The following is a 22,145-nucleotide window of genomic DNA, read 5'->3' as shown; positions in this document are numbered from 1 at the left end:
CGCGATGACATTGTAGCGCAAAGTGGTGAAGTGCGAAGACACTTTTGGGCAAAGGCACACGTTTTGTGTTAAGGAGAGTAAAATTTGAACTGAAAGCTGGAAGATGAGTTAAGAATCTGGGAAAGTTTTTGGTATTCCTGGCTATAGCGGCATCAAATTCCTTGTAACTAGAACTGGACAATTAATTGAATTAATTTAATTTATTCGTCACTTTAAATGAAAGTGAAATGAAAATGAGGTTTTGAAAAAGTGGCAGGAAGCTGGATGGGTGTTTTACAAGGCATGTTTACAATAAGTACTGTGACTTCATTGTGTCAATTAAAATGGTCTACTTATTTAGCCATTATTAACAGTAAAAATTTAAAATGTGTATATAATTAATTTGATAACAAATTTACAATGAATACTGAATGCAATTTTCCACTTGCTGTTGCCCTAAAATGACATCACATGTGCTCAAGGCTCAGGCAGCAAGCAGTGACGACTCAGCTCGGAAATGTCACATGACCAATAGATGAGCCATGATTTGCCATTAACTAAGCCTTGAGAACAGCTGATGTCATTTTAAGTCGACGGCAAGTAAAAAAAATGTTTTTAGAGGTATTAATTGTACACGTAAAAGTAATTATCAAATTATAGACAAATATTCACTTTTACTGCCAAAAATGTCCAAATAAGTGGACAATATATACAACATATATACTAACAATATAACATACTGTTAGTCATTAAGAACACATTCATTTGCAAGTTTTTGAAATTTACAATCATTTAATATATTCCTTTTTACTGAAAAACGGTCTAAATCTTACAAACTGCCCCTTTAAGCCGTGTGCAGTACTTTGACCATTTTTGGGTCATTTCTTCCACATCATTCTTCATCATCTTACCTTCCCCTCACTAGCTGTGTTTATTTCTGCTTCTCTGGCTAGGTTGCCATGTTACCATGTTGTGTAATCTCAATTTAGAATTTTTTTAAGGGTTTGGCCATAGTGCACAGGCACATCTATTGGTCACGAAGCCAAAGCTCATGTCTGACATAGAGCAATAGCTTTTTCTCTCATTTTATGATATTTAATTTGCAAGCACTGCGTTCTAGTTCTGAAAATGGACAGCTTAGAAAATATACAGTATGTTCATGTGTTGTATGAATATGGGACTGGCATTACAATGAATTTGATGGTTTGTTCCACAGAGATCTTTCCAAGAATCACATCTCCTCTCTTGATACAACTCTGCTAAATCGACTCTGCGGTCTTCGAGAGCTGTGAGTACAGACAATATGTTTTTGTATTGGCGACATCATCTGCGCACCATTCAGTCAATCATATAACGCTCCATTTTACAGATATCTACAAGGTAACAGAATCACCATTCTGCCCAGAGGAGTATTCTGTTGTGGACGTTTGTCAGTCCTGTGAGTACAATGTCAAGTAATTGTATAGAAACAAATCAGGTCAAGAAGAGATGCATAAAACAGGTTTCTTCAGAGGGAAAAAAATAAACCCATGAGACAGCAAAAATGAGTAAAAACACAAACGTGTCTGAAGACTTCACAAAAGGGAACTGGTCAAATAATGGTACACAAATGGAGCCAACTAGAAATAGAAAAGAGCTGTATTCTTCAAATGTTCCCTCCCCACTAAGATGTCTATGCTCCCAAATGCAGACACTCCTCTACATATGAACAAGTTACGTTCTGGGCACCTGTTAGTTAGCTGAACTTGTTCATAAGTTGTTAGTATTAAAAATTAGCTGAAAAAAAAACCCACTGTACTGTTTAGTACATTGAGAGCTGCTCTGGGAAGGAAAGCTCAAGTTGCCCGTTGTCACCATGCTTCCGAGAGAAATTTAAAAGTAAAACCAGACAAAGCCAGTTTGTGTTGTACATTTCTTGCTACGGTGCAGTTTAATATGAAGCGATGACTGGCTCATCAAACCATTTCCTGCTGGCCTCTCATAATGCTTCCTGCTGAACTAAAATGGAGAAGATTGGCAGAGAGCGCATTTTCCCCGTATACTTTACTGTATTTCATAGCACTTCTGGCCCATCCCGATTTGTTACCGCCTGGTAAATGTCCCTATACTGCCTGGGTCATTTTACTTTTTGTTTAGAGATATCCCTGCATCCCTGGATTAAAACGAAGGACGAAATCCACATGGTCCATCTGATGTAGTTTGTCGTTTTTAAAAGGTTTTCATCATTCGGCAGTGTAAAATTTTGGTCCATCGCTGACGAACAGTCCTTCAGTTTTGATGAACTGCCCGCCTCTGATAATTAGTCTTCATTTGCTTCAGCGCCCTTGAAAATATGTCTTTATGTGAAAGCAGTCTGTGGTGCCAAAAAAAAGATTGGGGACTGTTACCCAAGAATACAATGGAAGAGAAACCATTCACTCACGAATAATAAACCACCCTTACACGCTAATCAAACTGTGATTAAGTTTAATTACGGTTTGCCGCTCCAGGTTAGCTGCATAACTCTCCAGCCTCCTTGGCCATCCATCGCTTCTTGCATTCATTAGCTTATTTCTTCCATTGCTTTATTTCTTCCTCTAAATTAAAAAAAGAAAGAAAGGGTTTATGAATGTGAGTGGTGAAGGAGGTCTTTGGTGGTTTCCATCAGCTCCGTCCAAAACCACCACAACAACGGGCCCATTATGTAGTGTTCTGGGTTGAAGGCTGGAAAGAAGCATGAATAAGGGAGAAGAGAGAAATAAATGTTTGATGCATGAATAGAATCAAGTTAGTTGTTGATACACATTTATACACATGACCATATTTATAACTACATCCTAAAACAGTTTTGCCCTGAATTATGTCAGCGTGAGCTCCATAGCATTTAATTGTCATTATTTTTTTAATTTATTTTTTTATTGTAGCCTTTAAACATAAACTCAAGGGTTATGGCTGGATTAGCAGATGTTTGCAATTTTAGGTGCTTGATATTACTGCACACAATATACTCAGTTTCGAGTGGATTATTTTTAAAGGTGATGTCTCATCTTCAATTTTAATCAAGTTATGACTAGGGTTGCAGGCTTCCGTTGTAGGTATGGATATATATCTGATCAATTTTCAAGTATTAAAAAGTGAAAAATAATGTATGAAAAAATATTTGTGTTGATAATATTATGACTATTCAAAAGTACAGTCTTCTTAATGTAGTTTTCTAGTCTGTGTGTGAATATGTGAAGAATTTTTCCGTGGTTCTCACTCTATTACTTGATGCGTTATTTTCATCTATTTTACTTTAGCGTGGGAGCCTTTTCCTCCTTTTATTGTATTTAATTTATTATTCATTTAAATTGTTGTATCTATTCTCACTTAACTATGTACAATATTTCCTCAATTATTGTGGGACTTATGTTCCCGAATATACCCACAGTAACCGAATTTTGTTCTCTCTTTTAGTTTTCTTTTCAATCATCAATCATCTGCTGGCTCTTCCTCTATTTGTTTACAGGGACTGGACTTTTTGTATGTATATGTATATATACATAGAGTATATTTAAACATCTACATACATTAGGTCCAGCAAACGTATGTATACAATATACACATACATTTAAACATATACATACACAAAGTCCAGTCCGTATAAACAAATAGAGCAAGAGCATGTACGAAATGGATATTTGGCTCTGGAGCATAGTCTTCCTCATTAAAAATTATGAGGCGGTCATTACCAGAAATAATCGGATATTTTTGCTCCTGACACCAGCATTGACCATCTGCTTTGTTTCCGCCAGTGATTTGAGCGACAATCAAATTACCAAGATAGAAGAAAGAATATGTGACGACCTATGCAATTTAACCCTAATGTAAGTAACATCAACTCCGTTATACTATAACCCCTGTTTTTTACCCAGAAATGCACACACAGAGCAATCTGTGGTATGATTAAGTATTGATCATAGTCTCTTTTTTTTTCATGCAGTGACCTAAGCAGTAACCCTTTTGAGTGCGACTGTAAGCTCTTCCATTTGGTCAACTGGCTTCAGGAGAAAGGGGTACGAGTTCGCCGGCCTGATGCCATGCTCTGCAACCAGCCTCCTGAGCTCCAGGGTCGACCTCTGCTCACCGTCAGAAAGTTCACCTGCGGTACGAAAACAATGACACTCAAATATAAGACGCAGCACGTGCATGCACTCACAAACATTTTATACACTCCAATATTGCATTTGTTTGAAATTTGCTTTAAGTGTGTGGAAGACATAAAAGTTGTTTATGTATATATTTTTTTACCAACTAGGGCTGGGTGTGTAACATATACCCCATGACAGTATGAAATATATTTTTCAGCAAAATACCTCCTAACCAAACACAAAGCACTTTTAGATGAAAGAAAGTGCTATGCCATCTCTGTATGAATTATTCAACTTTGAAACTACATTTGTAGTGCTATCTTTAGATGTTTTTATTCAACAACTACAGACGATAGTGTAACATCATCTGATTTCATTTCTGGCTCATCTGCCAGAAACTGGTGTAACAATGAGCTTCCATGCAAAACCTAACAAAATAAAGGCATAAAACGTTTGGCAGAGTCACAACACAATTTAGCAACAAGTCGCTTCATGTTCCATTGGATTTTTTTTTTTTAATAGGAAAATGCATTGTTCCTTTTATAGCATGTCCACAGAAACCCAGTTATAACTTTTCAAACTCCCTGAAGTACCTTCATGTACCCCCTGAGGTACTTGTACACTTGTACCGCTATTAAAGAACTACTGCTCTACAGCATTTACTTTCATTTTAAATCAATTGAGTCTCTGCAAGACTTTTAAGTGTGTGTGTGTGTGTGTGTGTGTATATATATATATATATATATATATATATATATATATATATATATATATATATATATATATATATATATATATATATATATATATATATATATATATATATATACTTTTTTTTTCTAGGTAAAGCATCAGTAACAAGTAGTTAAAGTGGAGCTCAAGTAAATTAATGAAATAATATATTTTAAAAGCATATTTCTGGCCACTTGCTGCAGCCAATCACAGCTCAACATTTAATGGCTATACTTGGAAAGCAGGTGAGCCGTGATTGGTCGTTACCTGAGTTTTGAGCACAAAGTTTGCCATTTTCAGTCGACAGCAAGTGGAAAAATGGGCTTTTAAAGGTAATAATTGTACATGAAAACAATCTAGTTAAAAATCATATACAAAACTTTGTAATACTAAACATCGCTAAATAAGTTTTGCATCTCTTTAGGTCTTCCTATCCAGTTTATTTAAGTTCTGCATCCACATCATGGCAGAGAAGCAACACCGACAACAAACAATCAAAAAAATTGCTACTGCTATTTGTTATCATGAAGGATTACCAAAGTACCACTAAGACTGGAATGGTGGACACCATGATTTGGTTAAACAACCATGAAATCTTTAACCGTCAATTAAAGCATTAAAACCTTTGTCTCTTACGAAAAGAAAAGAAAATAGGATGATTTTACTATGATGGAAGCCCATCTGGTCAAAGTAGATTAAAGCATTCAATCACTTGTCTTTTTCCAGGTCTGAGTTACGCCGCTTGTCTTGAGGATAACAGCAGTGGTGGAGGAGGACGTAGCGAGCTTGTCATTTTCTCGTCCTCCACACCGGGAAACTTCACACGTGAAGAGTGTAACAGCATGTGCTTCGCTGCGTCGCACCGCTATGGCGGCCTGGGGGCCAGCCAGGAGTGTCTCTGCAGTACAAACTCTGCGCCCAACTTAATCAGCGAATCTCAGTGTTCTGCTGCCTGTACCAACCCCAGTGTCATGAAGGTACGCACTGATGTCCAGCCAACTACTGCAACAATTTATATGCGCTGCATGACAATAAAACAAGACGGAAATGTGGCGACAAGGCCAAATTTATTAATAAAAAATAACCCTCAATCTAACAAATGATATTTGGACATGGATGCCTAATAGCTTGACTAGTCTTTCGTTGCTTCCGACTCCCGATATAAACAACGCAACGTTGTTCTGAAATCGCATTCAATATAGCAAACTACTTAACCCTTGTGGCATTATGTTACAAATTATGGCAATTCCTTTTATTTTTTCATGATATCATAGAAGAATCAAATGAGGAAAAAACACTAGGCAGCTGAAATTTCCCCTACATGATTAAAACATGTAAAATGTCAAAATGCACTGATTCTGAAATTCCTATGTAATTGCCGCTGGACGTGCGAGATTTTGTCTACAAAAATAATGATTGTCCAAATTTTGAACCATATAAAACCATTATAATTACAATTTTTTAGATGCATTTTAAATGGATTTATTACATTGATTTTTCTGTGATTTTTGCAACATTCCGTTGAGCGGTGGTCAAACCGTCAGCAAACAGAAAAGTTAATGGCAGTTAATGTCTTAGGGTCATCTTCACATCACAGACTACAAAGACAGAGCTTTCTATTTTTCAATTTTTTGTGGAAAAATATTCATAAATAACTAATTACTACACTTTAAAAGCATTTACAAAATTAGGGAAAAAATGCAATGTGTATAGTTTGTAAACTGTGTTCACATGGGTTAATTACGCTGACGATGACATATGACACCTGTGGCCAGTGTTTGCGGGTGCTCCATATAGGCTGGTGTGTTAGCTTTGAATGACTCTGCACACATTAATGCTCACAGCCTGACAAAGTCGCCCTTTTTACTCATCACCTTTGAAAAAACCTCACTGACCATTTGGCTAATAATTTGGGACCATTATTCAACGGTTGGGTCTTATCGATTATCAATTAATAGTTCTGCTTCTGTATTGCTATTTTATTTTATTTGTACTGTAGAAATGAAGTGTTCCCGAGGTTTTATTTTAATGATTTTTCCTGCCTCTGCTGTGGGTCACAGGAATGCGGATGGACTCTTGCCCATGATGTATTTGCAGTCGACTTCTCTATCGTACTGAAGCCCCTCCCATTGCATAGCGTTCACGACAGCGTCAGTTTCTCAGCCAGCTCCTCGGTTATGCCAGTAACAATGTCCTGGGAGTTTGGTGACCTTTCACCTCGCGTCAACACCTCAGCAACAGAAGTCACCGTGGCAACGCACAAATACGGACTTCCAGGAAAGTATGCGGTCAGTTTGACAGCCTGGGCTGGACACAAAGAGGTGAGAGGGACATATTATTTTTCTTGTTGATGTAATAAATGTGCTTTTTCTAAATATGAGTTTTCCCCTATTTATGTTTAGGTGTCTGCACGTGGAGATGTTACTGTGGCACTTCCTCCCAAACTGGAGCTGCACTGCCCACCACTTACAGTGGTCAATGAGAGCCTGGAAGTCACGCTTGTCAGCTGGGGAGCTCTTGGCCTAAATGTAGACTGGATGATTGCAAAAAATGATGTGCAGGTTGCGAAAGGTGAGGAAAAAAAAACTCCATCAAATCCATTAAGCTCCTACAGCACAGTATGTTAAATATGTACACTACAGCTACAACATGTTTTGACCACAGAAGGATCTTTAGAGTAGTTAAAATATAGATGCACAACAGCAGGCTTTAGCAGACAGCTGGGACAGCACTGACTGTTCATTCTGCCACATAACACTTCCTTTTTATTTCATATTGGCTTATTGGAAGTAACCTTGTCGCAAAAATGTACATAATGAGCTAGTGTGGCTATTTGTCATTTTGTAGGACGCAAGCCCCAGGTGCTGAATGCTGAACTGTTCGCTACTGACAGTTTTTTTTTTTTTTTTTTTTACTTTGGGATACCCCAGCAAAACATATTACAAAAAAGGAAATACACAAGTAATACTTTACACTAGGGCCGAATTATTTCAGAAAAACAATGTTTAAGTGCAATTTTTGTGACTGCTATTGATAGCGATATTCAATTTTCTTCAAATCCAGCTTTAGTGCATTCATTAGTAAATAATAAATGATATAAAAATAGGATAATCACAACCTTGAGCCTTACAGTTGTGTAAATTCTGGAAGTTTGTTTTGCAAAATTGTACATATAACATCATTGATATTTAGCGTGAGCCGTTGTTTGTCTGTGCTAAATTGTGCTAAAATGTAGCTGCCGTCCTACTCTACAAGATATGTAGTCTTCGTGATCAAATTTACTGTTCATAGTGCCTGGCTCTCCGCTATAATGTGATTCTAGCCAGACTCCTGTGGAAAGTTTACTCTACACCTAAGCACTTATTTTGAGTATTTACCAGCTCATGCATGCTTAGCAACTTCTTGTTCGCCTTGGGTGAAAGTGCTATTATTAGGGGTATTTATTTCTCTCCACAGAGGCGAGGATCTGCATCACGCAGTTTGTTTTTTTTTTCTTTTTTTTGTTGCTGCTGCTGTGCACGGATTTACACATATATGAAGTCTGAGCTGCTGCAGTGCAAGCTAGCTTAGCACGTAGTGTTGCCCTGGAGTTGCCAAAGAAATTACCTTTGGTGAAAAAACATATTTTCAAAACAATTGGTGACACTGTAAATTAGATGGAATGTATTTTTGTGATAAGTTGTAATTATAGACAAAATATTATCTTTACTGATGAAAATGGCTAAGTAACTTTAGTATCCCTTTAAATCCTATCATGTGTGTTAAGAAAGGGACGGGAAACCATCCAAAATATGCAACAAATATGCTCTATATATCTGGAAAGGCTGAATTGTTCTCTTTTTTGGTAACAATATTTTACGCCAAACCCAATTTTTTTCTATCAAATAAAATCATGAAGGAAATGAGCTTACTTGTTACCATAGCTTTGGAAGGAAGTGCATGTTTTGCCGGTCCTTGCATCCAAAAAAAAAATTCTATTTTGCCGTAAATGTTGCTTTTTCTTCTGCCAGCCTCTCCTCACTGTCCAAAAGATGGGGTTTACCATGTCGAGTCATCATGCTGTTTCCACGTTGTTCCGGGGGAGATGAGCTGGACTGATGCTCAACAACAATGTTTAGATCGTGGCGGGAATCTGGCAATAGTCAGAGATGACACGCTGCGTAACCTGCTGGCTCATAAAGTCACACAGTGAGTGTTTCCGTCTCAATTAAGTGTTGAAGCGTTATCTTTGGGATCTGTTTTTGCATTGGAATGTTCTGTGGCACTTGCTGTTTATCACCCTGACAAAAAAAAAAAAAAAAAAAAATCATGGCTCATGACCATTACCTGCAAGCGTCTTCGTAAAATGGTGTAACTATATTATTATGTCACTAATATTTTACATTTCAATAAAACACACTTAAATTGGCTATAGAGGAAGTCCATTTTTTTCTTGATAATAGTAGTAATAATAATAATAATAATAATAATAATAATAATAATAATAATAATAATAATAATAATAATATGTTCTGTTGAGTTCCACCAATCAAAACCCACCAATATTCACCATGTTTTACCCAAGTGGCAGTCATTCTGATGCTTTTTTGGACTCAAAATGGAATCACACACATGTTCCATCTCCCTAACGGCTATTTATGCATCCCTACGACGTTTGACTTTTTTTTCTGGTCCGTCATTCGTCAGGCGCTGGCCTCCTTCTGTCTGCTCTCTCGCTAATTATTTTTTCTGTTTTACTACTTACACTTAAAGGTAACACCATATCTGTGGTTTCACAGTTACAATGCAGTTGAATACGAAAAAACTCAGTAATATAAGTTTAACACGAAAACGAAGCCAGGTAAGGGGTTTAGCCCTAGGCTTTAATACACCATCATGTATATTTTTCTCACATTTGAGAAATGCAGGAGACAAGAGTGCAACAATCATGTCCACTGGATGGCATTATCACGCTTTACATGGCAGTCAATTGGGGGATCTCGGTTCTCATTTATAGCTGCCTGCCCTACAACTATAGAAGACAGTTTCATTAACATGTGTCTAAATTTCATCTGTCACACACTACAAGTAAAACAAAATATTGCTGAGGATGAATTTACTAAAAAAAACATCTTTAATCACAGAATCAAAAAACGTATATCTCGCATTTTCCGGCTAAGAGCCAAACAGAGAAAGAATGCAAGTTAGTTCTGCTTTCCCAGAATGCTCTTATCAGCAAGAAACCTGAAACCAGGACTAAGAAAGGGAGCAACTCCAAATAAATCTTCAGTAAAGTCAGGTGCTGACGGTGCCCACCTCTGAATATCATATTAACTGGTTGGGAGGAGACCGTACCAATGACTACAGATTTTTTCCACTAAAATAGCATGTTCAAGAGCTAACACTTGAGTAATACAAACAATCATAGATATAAATAAGTTGATAAGACACACTTCGTGTAGCTGCAGGTTAAGCTGCAGGTAATGCTAAGCTAATATAATAGCCATTTGCAGTGTAGTTTATATGAGGTGATTGATATCATGAGCTACACTAGATTCATCTTCTTACAGTTTGAGACTGTAGTGTTTAGTTTGTAAGGTCAAGAACCCCACATCTGGAAAAGCACAGCTGCACAGTGACTTTTGACACCCTACGAGGAAGAGACTGTGTTTGTGTATTTGACCATGTACAAAATGTCCTTGCGACAAGAGCAGTACAGGTGAACGTCTGGTGATATTTTTATTTATTTATTTATTTTTTTTAAATCAAATTGAATGATTTCCGAGCTAAATAATCAGCATTATTTGAAAACTAAAAGTACGAAACACATTGTTGTGATTTTTTTCGAAGACAAAAGAGTGTTAAACAGTCAAATAGATTGAAAGAAATCAATAGAGCCATATCGTGAAAATTTAATGTACGCACCTAAATAAAAAGGACATATTAAGACCTCCCACTGCGCCCCAATCAAAGAACACTGTCAAGCACTGCTCTCAGACCTATCCTTACTGATTGCACACAAAGTGGACCAAATTGGTGATTGCAATTCCTTTCTAATCTATCAGCCTGGTTCTATGTGGGAAAGTCTTGTCAAGAGACCTGTTGGAAATGATAGTAATAATTTCTCAAGGTTTTCCCTTGTGTTTGTCAATGTGACCGAAACTCTGAGAACGTAACATTTAACTTGTCATTTGCCTCACCAGGGAACGAGGAGTGTGGCTCGGGTTGAGCGATGTGACTTCCCCGGGCAGGCTCCGCTGGGTCAACGGCTCTGAGGCCCAGAACGGAGAAGAAGGCCTGGCACCTCGTTTCCCAATCTCCCGTGGCAACTTCTGCGTGTCCCTTGATCAGCGCGCTCGGACCAGTTTGCACTCGTGCAACAACAAGCGGGCGTTTGTTTGTCAGTATAGTCCTCAAGGTATGTTTTCAGATGTACACTGCTATGCCAAAGCATAAAAGATTATTATCATGCACAGCAGTAATGGATAAAAGTGTTCTTGTGTGTGTATAAATACACTAGCAGTGTGTTCATAATATTGCTGGTCCAAAATGTCTCCTTCACCGATATTTTGTGGAGTTAGAGTCATTTACCAAGGATGAATTTATTTTTTGCACTTATGTGCACCTATTTTACAAGGCACTCTATTGGTGGATGTCTGTTCTCATTTATAACTGCCTGTCCTTACAACTATAGAAGACAGTTTCTTTAACATTTCATCTTAAATTTTATCTGTCATATACACTACAAGTAAAGCAATGTATTTGTGAGGTTGAATGTATAAAAAAATGTCTTTAATCAGGGAATTTAAAAAATTCAAAAACTTCCATTTTGCATTTCCTGTCTATCGCACATTGGCATTTCCATGTGTAAGAGCATAAAATGGAATGCAAATTATATGCTTAGTATTTTTTTTTTTAATAAACTCTCCATTTGGGCTGCACCCATTCATTATTTAAACTCATTCACTGCCGTTGACCGTTATTGTCGTCTGATCCATTTGACAAGGCAGGCAGTGAACAAATTACATTAGATATTTAAATAATTTTTGACGTCTATAGTCATTTGCAGTGAATGAGGTAAAAGGTCTGCAAAATTGCAGATTAATTGAGCACCCTTACATTAGTCTTTGTTCATATTGTACATCCTTTAGTTAAAAAAACAAAAGAAGAACATCATTCACTGCCAGTGACAATTATAGATGTCAAAGATACATTTAACTGGGCCAAAAATAGGTAAAAATGTTAATCATTGTTTTGACAACAGAAATTGACGAGTAATTATTGATGTCAAGATTAAATTCTAAGGATGTGGAGAATTTTTAATCAACATTGTATCTGAATGATTAACCAATGATCAAAAATCATTCACAATTCATTTAATAATGGATTGGTTTTCTGTTAATCATTGCGCCTCTACTCACCAGTTTTTAAATAAAGTAAGGCCATTGCAACTCATTTAATGGCAGCCATTTTTAAAAATGGAGAACCCTCCAGCCAATTTCCAGCTCCCCTCCCAGCTCAATTATTAAAGCAGAGCCGTTCAAACCTTTCCTCTCCCCATTTCCACAAAACAACACAGTTTACGTCAATTGACGTTGTTAGTCCTCTTCAGTAGGTTTACAGCAATCAAAGCGTTAATAAAGCTCTGGGAAAATGGACTAATTTTCTTTGCTTGATTCATCATTAATTTCTTTGTTGTTGTTTTTCTTCTCTTGAATAGTACAAGTTCCAGATGCAGGGATCTACATGGTTGGCCTGGCAGTGTTTCCCTCCCATAATTCATTGCTTCAAGTGCATGTTACATCACTCTCTACTGCACAACCCGCCAACATTGGCTTAGAGGTGAAGGGAAAAATCAGCTTTTTGTACCTAATTTACTCTCAGAATTATTTTTCAGACATGTTTCAATTTTATTTGATCTCTCTTTCAGTTAATGCTATTTCCGGCACTTAGCTTCGTTCACCCGGGTCGTCTGTCCTCACTTGAGTTTGTCATTCGGGAGCGCAGCTCAAACGTCCACGTCCGATTGCAAGTCTACCGACCCCAATGCCTTTATCCCGGACTACACCTGCTCCTACCCGGTGAGTCTCACCCACAAATGACCCGTAAAAAACAGTTGAACATTCCTGCTGTGCATCAGCAGGCGCTAAGAAACACACCTGCGCTCACACCGACACAAAACAAGGCACACACTGGCCCAGCTTGTCTTAAGTTGTTATGTAGGCAAACAAGCAATGGTTTGAATGGTCGGAAACTTCCTGCTTGAATTCCTCCTGTCCTTTTTCTCGTGCATCTCTACAACGGGAAGATGTGCTGAACAATCAAAGATGTGATGATCAAGGAAGGTATACTGCTCGTAAATGGCACTAAGACATTATGTCCTTTAACTTAGCCAAAAAGTAATCAAAATAGTGGAAAAAATGTTCCACACTATTTTCATTCTCTGTGCCATCCTCATGTTGCAGTTTTGAAAAAGATAATAATACATTGACGTCAATGCAATAGCTGTAGTAGGCGATTATTTTGAGGTCGGCCTTCGCAGTGGTGGTGACGTAATGGCAAGATTAAATCCTTCGTGTGGCTCCATTTTTATTGCCATCGTATCACATAGCTACCAACATTAACACACTGCCCCTTAAAAAAAAATCATATTCATATTCATCATATTTGTCATATTCATTTGGTGATTAAATACACTATTAAACCGCTAGTCAAATACACTGTAATACATTGTTGGCATTAGCCGCCAACAATGTATGGGTTGCATTCAAATGCAATCTGACATTTCAAACAGACAGAAAGTAGTCTGTCAATGCAATAAATGTTAATAACTGCAAATATTTGGTTTCCTATCAATCTATAAAAGCGGCATATATCAAGAAGATTGATGTGGATAAAATCTTTTGATCTTCTACTTAATTACATCAAATGGTCCCGCCACTCACTTATGTTTACAATATCCAATCAAGGGATTCCATCTTCCAGTCAGGTGGTTTGCATGTCAATGAATCAAAATAAAGAATAAGCCTGCCTTAGTATAAAATGCTTAGAATACTTTAAAAAAAACAAAAACACAGGTGTTAAAACACTGAACAAGAATACTAAGTTATATAGAGTTTTATTTCATTTATATCAGTCATCACTTCTGGTTGGGGAACACTGAATTGGAGGACCTAATCACACAGTAAGAGCTTATATATACATTTATTGGCAAATTCTTTATAAAGGCAATATTTTTGCAATACATTTTGTGTCTTATTTACTCAGATCTCATTTCTAAATGGTCCCGTGAATGCATGTTTAGGACTAAATTTGATGAGTGGTTTCAAATAAATGCTGATCTGCTTTAGGTTGTCATGGTCCAGTCTGTGCACCAGTGGCGATATGCGTTCCGGATGCCTCCAGGAATACCAATCCACCCCCTTGCCCCCGACTACAACAGTGGTGTCCATTCCTGCACCAGTGCCTGGAACTTTCCAGTCCTTGTCATCCATCCTCCTGTTCTAATTGCACTCAAGCGTCCATCCTTCCACCCGGTGCCGTGAGGCCTCGATATACCCTCCAGGACGAAGTGGCTTTCACACTGCCCGCGGGACCAGCTGCAGATGTTCTGGTGAGAGAGCGTTATTTAGTCTGAGCCAGCGTTTTCAGTGATTGTCTTTGGATGTGAAATAGTTCAAATGGAAATAGTTAAGGACTTCCAGATTGAATTTTGACATTGTTTACGGAGAGTTTGGATAAACAGCTAAGGGATTGCAGCTGTTTGCAATTCCACTGCAAGCTAAGGCCTGAGCCTTGTTTTGCAGACCATTGGGTTAAACTATGACTATCATCTCTTTGACAGTGATGTGCGTATTCTTTTAACACGCGTAAACCCTGCTTTGCTCAGGTGCAAGAGCAGTTAGAAGATCTTTTGGTTTCTCCCGGTGACGTCATTGGCCTTCAACACGATGCTGGCCCAGCCTCCCTTCTTCGATGCCAGCCCTCTTCAACCTCACTGTGGCGCCAGACCATTTTAGTCCTCAACCATTCCCAGTGGATCTTGATGAACACCAGCAGAGAGTCAGCAGATGGTTCAGCTGGCCACCGTGTTGACCCTCGACCCCACCTTGATTTGGGTTCACTGCTGGCGGCTGGTGAGGGAGACTGGTTGGAAGAAGTGGTGTGCCCAATCAGAGTGCTCTATGTGGGACATAGCCAGATCCTGCTGCAGGGAGCACAGCTGTCTGCTGGCCTATCACAGCCTGGACTCTACTCCCTGCAGGTAAAACGTAAAAGTATACCAGATACCAGCATGCATTTGACCCATATCAAATGTGGCGGTGCCACAAACACATCATATCTACTTGACTCATACCAGTATTAGAGATGGTATTTGATATTTGACAGAATTACAAAAATCTGATAATTGGCCCATCCGATAGTCGGGCTAACCAGTTTTGGCTTGAATTTAAAATATGAACATTGTAATGATTTGTGTACCTTTTTGTAAAATCTTAGTTTTTTTTTTCTCAATAAAAGGCCAATGCCAGTAAATGTAAAAAAAAAAAGTGTCTGTCGATAATTGGCCTAACAGATATTGGTCCCTTCCAAACTTATGTTAGTTTAAACCGAAAATATGAAGATAACATTCGCTTGAGTACCTTCTCGTAAGCGTATTTTTTGTTTGTTTTAATAAAGAAAACTCGATATATGTCAAAATGATGAATATCTGGACCAATAATTGGCCCTACTGATAACCGGTCCATTCCTAACCTTTGTCGATTTAAACTGAAAAAAGTGATTATCGGTACATTGGTTTGAGTAGCGCTTTGTGATCTCTGCAAAAACTGAGACAACTTCTGACTTTGTGAACTTTATTTCAGGTGACCTCCGCTGAACCCTCATATAGAGCCTCAGCATCATGCCCTTTGCATGTGGTTCCTCCTTTGGGCTTAACCATTTTACATCCACCTCTCTGGAACGGCAGCCTCTATCTGCAGTCCAACAACACTCGCGTGCTACTCCACGTCCAATCCCGATACACCGCAAAAGTATTGCAACGAGGAACTAATCGCACCGTTACCTTTCAGCCAAACTGTCCTTCCAATTTTGCCAACCCCACGCTGTGCAAGCCCAAGTCACGTTCAGGGATGGAGGTCACAGAACCAAGCCAATATGCTGTGCTGGATCTCAGTTTAGTGGCAGAGGATCATGGTGGTCTAATTCAGGTGGAGCTGCAAGCTTATAATAATTTGACAGAATCCCGCTTGACTGTGGTTGTTCATGTGGAAGAACCGCTGAGAGGACTGGTGATCCAGCCTTGTCCTACTCACAGGGTGCTGATGGAGTCCGTTGTGGTGAGTTGAACATTTCTTTCACTGCTGCTTTGTACGTCATGTTAATGGGTTTGTGACTTTGCTTTATACTGCCCTGTTCATCGCTTTTTTATTTACATTATTCCTGATTATTTACGTGTTTTAGAGTTACACCGCATCAGTGCTTGAAGGCTCCAATCCAACATTCAAATGGACTGTTGATGATAAGCCCTACTTTACGTATTACAACACCGTCCTCAATGTGATCTACCAGCATGCTGCCATTTACAAGCTCACAGTGAGTTTCCTGAATCCATTACATGTGTTTAACTGCCCATCTGTTCGCAGTGGCCACAAAGTCAGCTACAATGGTGCAATCTAATGATAATACGAGGGATAGAAAAATTCTGTCCTGACAAAGATTATATCATATCTGATTTCTGTCTGCACATGATTTTAGCTCTAAGGATATCCAATTGTTTGTTTTTTTTGATGCGTAGTAAAACTGGGCCACTGTTTTCTCTTCCAGGTGACGGCTATGAACCATATCAGCAGCCTCACAGAGCATTTCAATGTCACTGTGGACCGCCTGCAGCCCATGACCAACCTCACAGTTAGGGGTGTTCCAGATGTGGTACCTCAAGGTTCCATTCAGACACTGACTGCTTCTGTGCTTGTGGACATGTCCGTCTTGGCTACCTTTCGGTAAGACAAGAGAGATGATGGAAAAATGATTCTTTCCTTATACTTTGATTAGATTTCTCTCTCTCTCTCGCTATATATATTTATATATATATATATATATATATATATATATATATATATATATATATATATATATATATATATATATATATATATATATATATTAGCGACTATATGTTGATATAAAGGATATAGGGACTGTATGTTTTTCTCTTTTCTCCTCCTTACTCTTTTTTTCTGCTTTTTCTCCCAACTTAAGATTTATAACCATGTGGTTAGAGTAGATTGCTGACTCAGATTTTTCCTTCTACTCTGCTCTTTTCCCTGTGCAGTTTCTCCGGTTTCTTCCACTTTTTCCACATTTACTTTCCTCCAGCTTGACATAACCGCCGTCATTACTGTGGGCTAGTCTTTCTCTTTGCCTCCCACTGGTCTTACCAGTCTCGGTCCAATGAGACTTATTGAATTTCCACTCCTCCACATCCAAAGTCTCCATTGCCTCGTCAGGGGCAATTTCCAATTTCCAGTCAGCATCTGCCTGCGTGTATGAATGCGTGCTTGTGTGTGTGTTGATGTAAATGAAAATCATGGCATACATTCGTTCGTTACCTGTTCAATTTATTTTGCATTTTCCCTGCTGCAGATGGTCTTTTGGCGACGGGGGATATAAGGAGTTTGAATATAAGCCTCCCTATGCACCAACCCTTTTTCACCCAGACTCCCCCAAACAGGTCCTCCTAAGCAACAATATCACTTATATCTACTCTCAGCCAGGTACCCCAAAGTCCATCTTTCAAATAGTGATTTTCCTTGAAGCATTTTATAGATAATTCACAGTTTATCTTTCGATCTATTCATCTCATTTTGTGTCCTTAGGAATCTACACAGCAGTGGTCTCAGTGTCCAATCGTTATGAGAACAAAAGTCAGAGCATTAACATGAGTGTCTACAGCATCCTCACCAGTGTGGATATTCAAACGGAGCCGCGACTTCTCCTTGCGAGCAAATCCGCAGATTTCGAAGCCCACCCCTTGCCCTCGCCCTACGGCATTCACTATGACTGGAACTTTGGAGACGGTTCTGCTCAGTCTCAAGGTCGGCGAGTGGCGCACACATACGCTCGCAGCGGTGCCTTTAATGCCTGTGTGTCCGTCAACAACACCATAAGCTTTACCAGGGCCTGTGCTGCGATTTTTGTATTTGAGGAGATAGAAGAGTTGACAGCTGAAAGCTCCTCCCCTTCAGAACTTCACACTCCCACTATAGTGAAAGCACACCTTGAAGCCGGTAATAATATCACATGGACGTTCTCGATGGGTGATGGCAGCAGTTACACTTCATCTGAAGCCTACGTGTCACACACCTATGAGAAAGATGGCAACTACACGGTGAATGTGACTGCTGCAAATGCTGTGAGCTCTGGCTGGACACTCCTTACAGTGCAAGTCTATGTGTTCCAAGTTGTCAGGGTAGAACCATCTGGATGTGTCCAAGAAAGAACCCCCGTCAATTTTGACGCATGGGTGTCCGGCAATGTTTCAACCAGCCTTTACGAATGGAGCTTTGGAGATGGAAGCCCAAACGAGACACATCTCGGGACGCCCAAAGTCTCACATACCTACAAGACAAGCGGGACCTATCAACTCTATCTTAATCTTTCTAGTGGGATCAACAAGGCCTCAAGGGCAAACTTCCTCAAATGGGTGTGTGTCGAGCCGGCCTTGACCAGCCTTAACCTTACCCTTGAGAAAACACACTATGCTGTCGGAGAAGAGATTCGTTTTCAAGTTAAAGCCGAGCCAGAGTATACCTACAATTACAAGTGGAATTTGGGTACAGATGAAGAACCATTGATGATTCATGGCTCCGGGAATTTCGTGGCATCCTATCAAAATCCAGGTCGCTACTTTGTGACCGTAACTGTCTCCAATAACATCTCCACATGTAATTCTAGTGTTCTGATTGAGGTTCAGATGCCAATAGGGCCCATTGTTATACTACATAATGGCACTAAATACAATTACCTTACACTTAGGGAGCCTTATTATTTCACAACTCCGGTCTCATCCCCTGATGTTACTCACACATGGAACTTTGGAGATGGGAATCTCTTCAATGGCCATAGTGTCCAATACTCCTACAATCTCTCTGGAAACTACAACATCACACTGACAGCTTCCAACTTTGTCAGTAGGAATCACAGTATCCTACCGGTTGCTGTGCTCTCGCCGATTCGTGGCTTAACTGTTAATGCCAGCTTAATAAATGTTCCCCTGAATGCCTCAGTCCACTTTGAGGCTCACCTTGAGGAGGGAGACGATGTCCGATATTCCTGGATCTTGTGCGACCGCTGCACCTCTATACCAGGGACCCACACCATGTTCTACACCTTCCGCTCAGTCGGCACTTTCAACATCATCGTGACAGCGGAAAATGACATTGGGACGGCCCAAGCCAGCATCTTTTTGTTCGTTCAACGCGAATTGGAGGGGCTCTATATGAAAGCGGATGGAGACACGGGAGTGGATGCTTGCTGCTTTGCTACAAACCGTGTGCTCCACCTTCATGCAGGCCTAAAAGAAGGAACCAACATGACTTTTACTTGGAATATCATCAGTAAACTAGATCCTTTGAGCTCAAGATTCAACGTCAGTGGCAAGACTGTGGAGGTAAATTTCTCCACACCAGGGCCATGTTTTATCATTCTTCGAGCAACCAACCTTTTGGGCCAGCTGTCCATAAACAGAACCGTCCACTTCTTAGAGCCAGCCGGAGGAGTGTATCTGCAGATCAGCAACAACCCCGTAGCTGTCAATGCTCACACCAATCTGACCGTTTCCACCTTAGAGGGGTCTGACTTGCAGTACCGCTGGTTTGTCAATGGAAATATGCTGACCTGCAAAGAGCCTTGGAAGACCCACATGTTTGAGAGTCCTGGGCTATATGTGGTTTCTGTGGAGGTCTTCAATGAAGTTAGTTCAGAGCTCGTGTCTGAGAGGATCAGCGTCCAGGAGGTCATCTCCGGGCTTGCGTTCACAGCATTCGATGTGACTGAGCATAGTTACATAGCAACTGGGGTCCCTGTCATACTCCACGGGGAAGTGGTGAAAGGGACCAATGTGACGTGGACATGGACACTTGACGGAATAACAGTAATGGGACAGGATACATCGATGGTGTTCCAAGAGCCAAAGACAGCCATTGTTACACTGAATGCCACCAATGATATCAGTGAGCAACTGCTTTCAAAGGAGTTCTTTGTTCAGGACAAGATTCAGGGGTTGGAGTTGCGGGCTAGTAAAAAGATTGCAGTGGTCGGTGAGAGGGTGGAGTTCATCATTTCTATGGCGGCTGGTTCAGATGTTGAGCTGATCCTCAGCATCAGCGGAGATGCTACTGTTACACCGCAACTCAACCAAACCTATGTGCACGTATTCACCAGAGTAGACACCTACATGGTCAACCTCACTGCTCACAATCAGGTACGAGCAACTCACCCAAATAATCACAGTGGTACTATTGCCAAAATGTTTCTTTTTGTCCCGTTTTTCTGATCCAATGCAAGATCTGATATGCATGTGCTGTTTTATATCAACCTAGGTAAGTTTCAAGCGGCGACACCTCCAGGTTGAGGTGATGGAGCCAGTACGCGGACTGTCCATCCAAGGAAGCTGCGCAGCAATCCCAGTTGGTGTGAAGAGGTTGTTTTCCGCCAGTATTGTGACTGGTAAACCTGTTAGTTTTCTCTGGACTTTTGACCTGCATCACCGCCACAAGACATCACATATTGGCAAAGAGGTAAAACTCGTTTCATCTACATAGACGTGTTTATAATCCCGTCATCACTTTGTCAACTGTGAAGCAAGTAGTGATTTTTCATCTGTCAAACCAGGTGGCCTACATACCAGAGGAAGCAGGTCTATTGACAATATACCTGAAGGCCTTTAATGCATTGCATGCTCAGAACATCACCAAGCACATCCTTGTGCAGAACCTGCTGGCGGCAGCAGTCCTGTATGCAACACCTCAGGACACTTTGGTCAACAAAACTGTCACGATGGTAGCTTCTGTCACACCCATATCGAATTCTCTAGAGTGCTTTTGGGACTTTAATGACGGCTCTACTTCAGTTCACACCAACACCACGACTGTGGGCCATGAGTACAAGAACCCAGGAAACTATGTGGTCCAAGTACGTTTCATAAATGGATAGGAGCGCGATTATACGGATAGCTCTTTTTCAATGCTTGTTGTCCTCACCGGGTCTTTTTTCTTTTTGCCAGGTGAATTGTAGTAATCTGGTGAGCTGGGTGTTGGCCCAGGTTGAAGTAAATGTCAGTGTCTTGGAGTGTGAGGAACCAGAAGTACAAGTGATCGAAGCGCCCCGCCTCGCCATTTGGAGATCCCAGCCAACTTTTGTTGAAGCCACTGTGGACCTGAAAGGCTGTATTTTATATGGGGCGCAGTACTTGTGGCAAGTACTCGCAACACAAACCTGTGATAATAGCGACCACCTTCTTCCATCCGGGGTTTTGTCCAATCCCTCTCAGCCAGCCCCTAATACAGAAATCCCCCTCCCAGCGGAGGTGGATGTGCGACGGCTACAACTGTCATTGCCCAAGATGGTGCTGCCTACAGGGAACTACACTTTGGTGTTTTCTTTGTCATATGAAGGCGTGCCATTGAGGAAAGCAGCCTGTCTGCAACTCAGCGTCATGGCAGCAAGGTTAGTCAAAACAAGTTTTAGAACAAATCTACTTTCATTTATCGTCATGTAAAAATAGGCTAGCCCAAAAGAGGTATTTCAGAAATGTTATTTATTAGGCATGTTCAATGCCAATTTTTTCCCTGTATTACTCAACTTTTTGAGCAGTGAGTACTCACAAATACTGATAATTGACCCTGGCAGATAGAAAAGATAGAAAGAAAGATGGAGACCTAAATATTCCAATATAGTATTTCCCATAAAATTGCACAAATCTAATAGTACGATTTGACAAGATTTAAAAATAAATGAATAATGTGTGTTTGGAAGGACTATTTCAGCCCGAGTACACTCGAAAAGAATCTTGAAAGTCAGATGACGCATTCTGCAGAAATGGAGTCTTTAGTTTAAGGAGGAATTTAAATTTTTTGGGGAGCAATATTGTATTATATTGCTTATTGAAAATCTTGGCGCAAAATATATAATAAACTGATAAGATTGTAGAGAATTATTGTCGCATGTTAGGGCTGTCACTATTGAATATTTTTAAAACCAATTATCTTATCAATTATTCCATTGTGTAATTACACCCCCATTTATTTACCATTTTTTTTTAAACTAATCTGCGGTTGCCCTATG

At 39.8% G+C, this 22,145-nt stretch overlaps 1 protein-coding gene across 1 annotated transcript in view; it reads left to right on the top strand.

The window, feature by feature from the left end:
- Positions 1-22,145, top strand: part of pkd1a (polycystic kidney disease 1a) — a 59,015-nt gene that overhangs the window by 10,938 nt on the left and 25,932 nt on the right. The window contains 21 exon segments of the mRNA XM_088420199.1: positions 1,196-1,267; positions 1,349-1,417; positions 3,753-3,824; positions 3,941-4,104; positions 5,547-5,797; positions 6,881-7,141; positions 7,223-7,391; positions 8,831-9,008; positions 11,003-11,217; positions 12,520-12,641; positions 12,730-12,880; positions 14,150-14,412; positions 14,689-15,063; positions 15,665-16,138; positions 16,263-16,394; positions 16,626-16,801; positions 17,445-17,575; positions 17,678-20,283; positions 20,402-20,599; positions 20,694-20,993; positions 21,085-21,527. Coding sequence (XP_088276325.1) covers positions 1,196-1,267; positions 1,349-1,417; positions 3,753-3,824; positions 3,941-4,104; positions 5,547-5,797; positions 6,881-7,141; positions 7,223-7,391; positions 8,831-9,008; positions 11,003-11,217; positions 12,520-12,641; positions 12,730-12,880; positions 14,150-14,412; positions 14,689-15,063; positions 15,665-16,138; positions 16,263-16,394; positions 16,626-16,801; positions 17,445-17,575; positions 17,678-20,283; positions 20,402-20,599; positions 20,694-20,993; positions 21,085-21,527 — 6,822 coding nt within the window.

Source organism: Hippichthys cyanospilos, chromosome 7 (genome assembly GCF_059441005.1).
Source record: "Hippichthys cyanospilos isolate Australia breed blue-spotted pipefish chromosome 7, RoL_Hcya_1.0, whole genome shotgun sequence".
In the NCBI taxonomy this organism is placed as follows: domain Eukaryota; kingdom Metazoa; phylum Chordata; class Actinopteri; order Syngnathiformes; family Syngnathidae; genus Hippichthys; species Hippichthys cyanospilos.
Note: the sequence above shows the minus strand (reverse complement) of the source record. Positions and strands in the feature narration are given on the sequence as shown.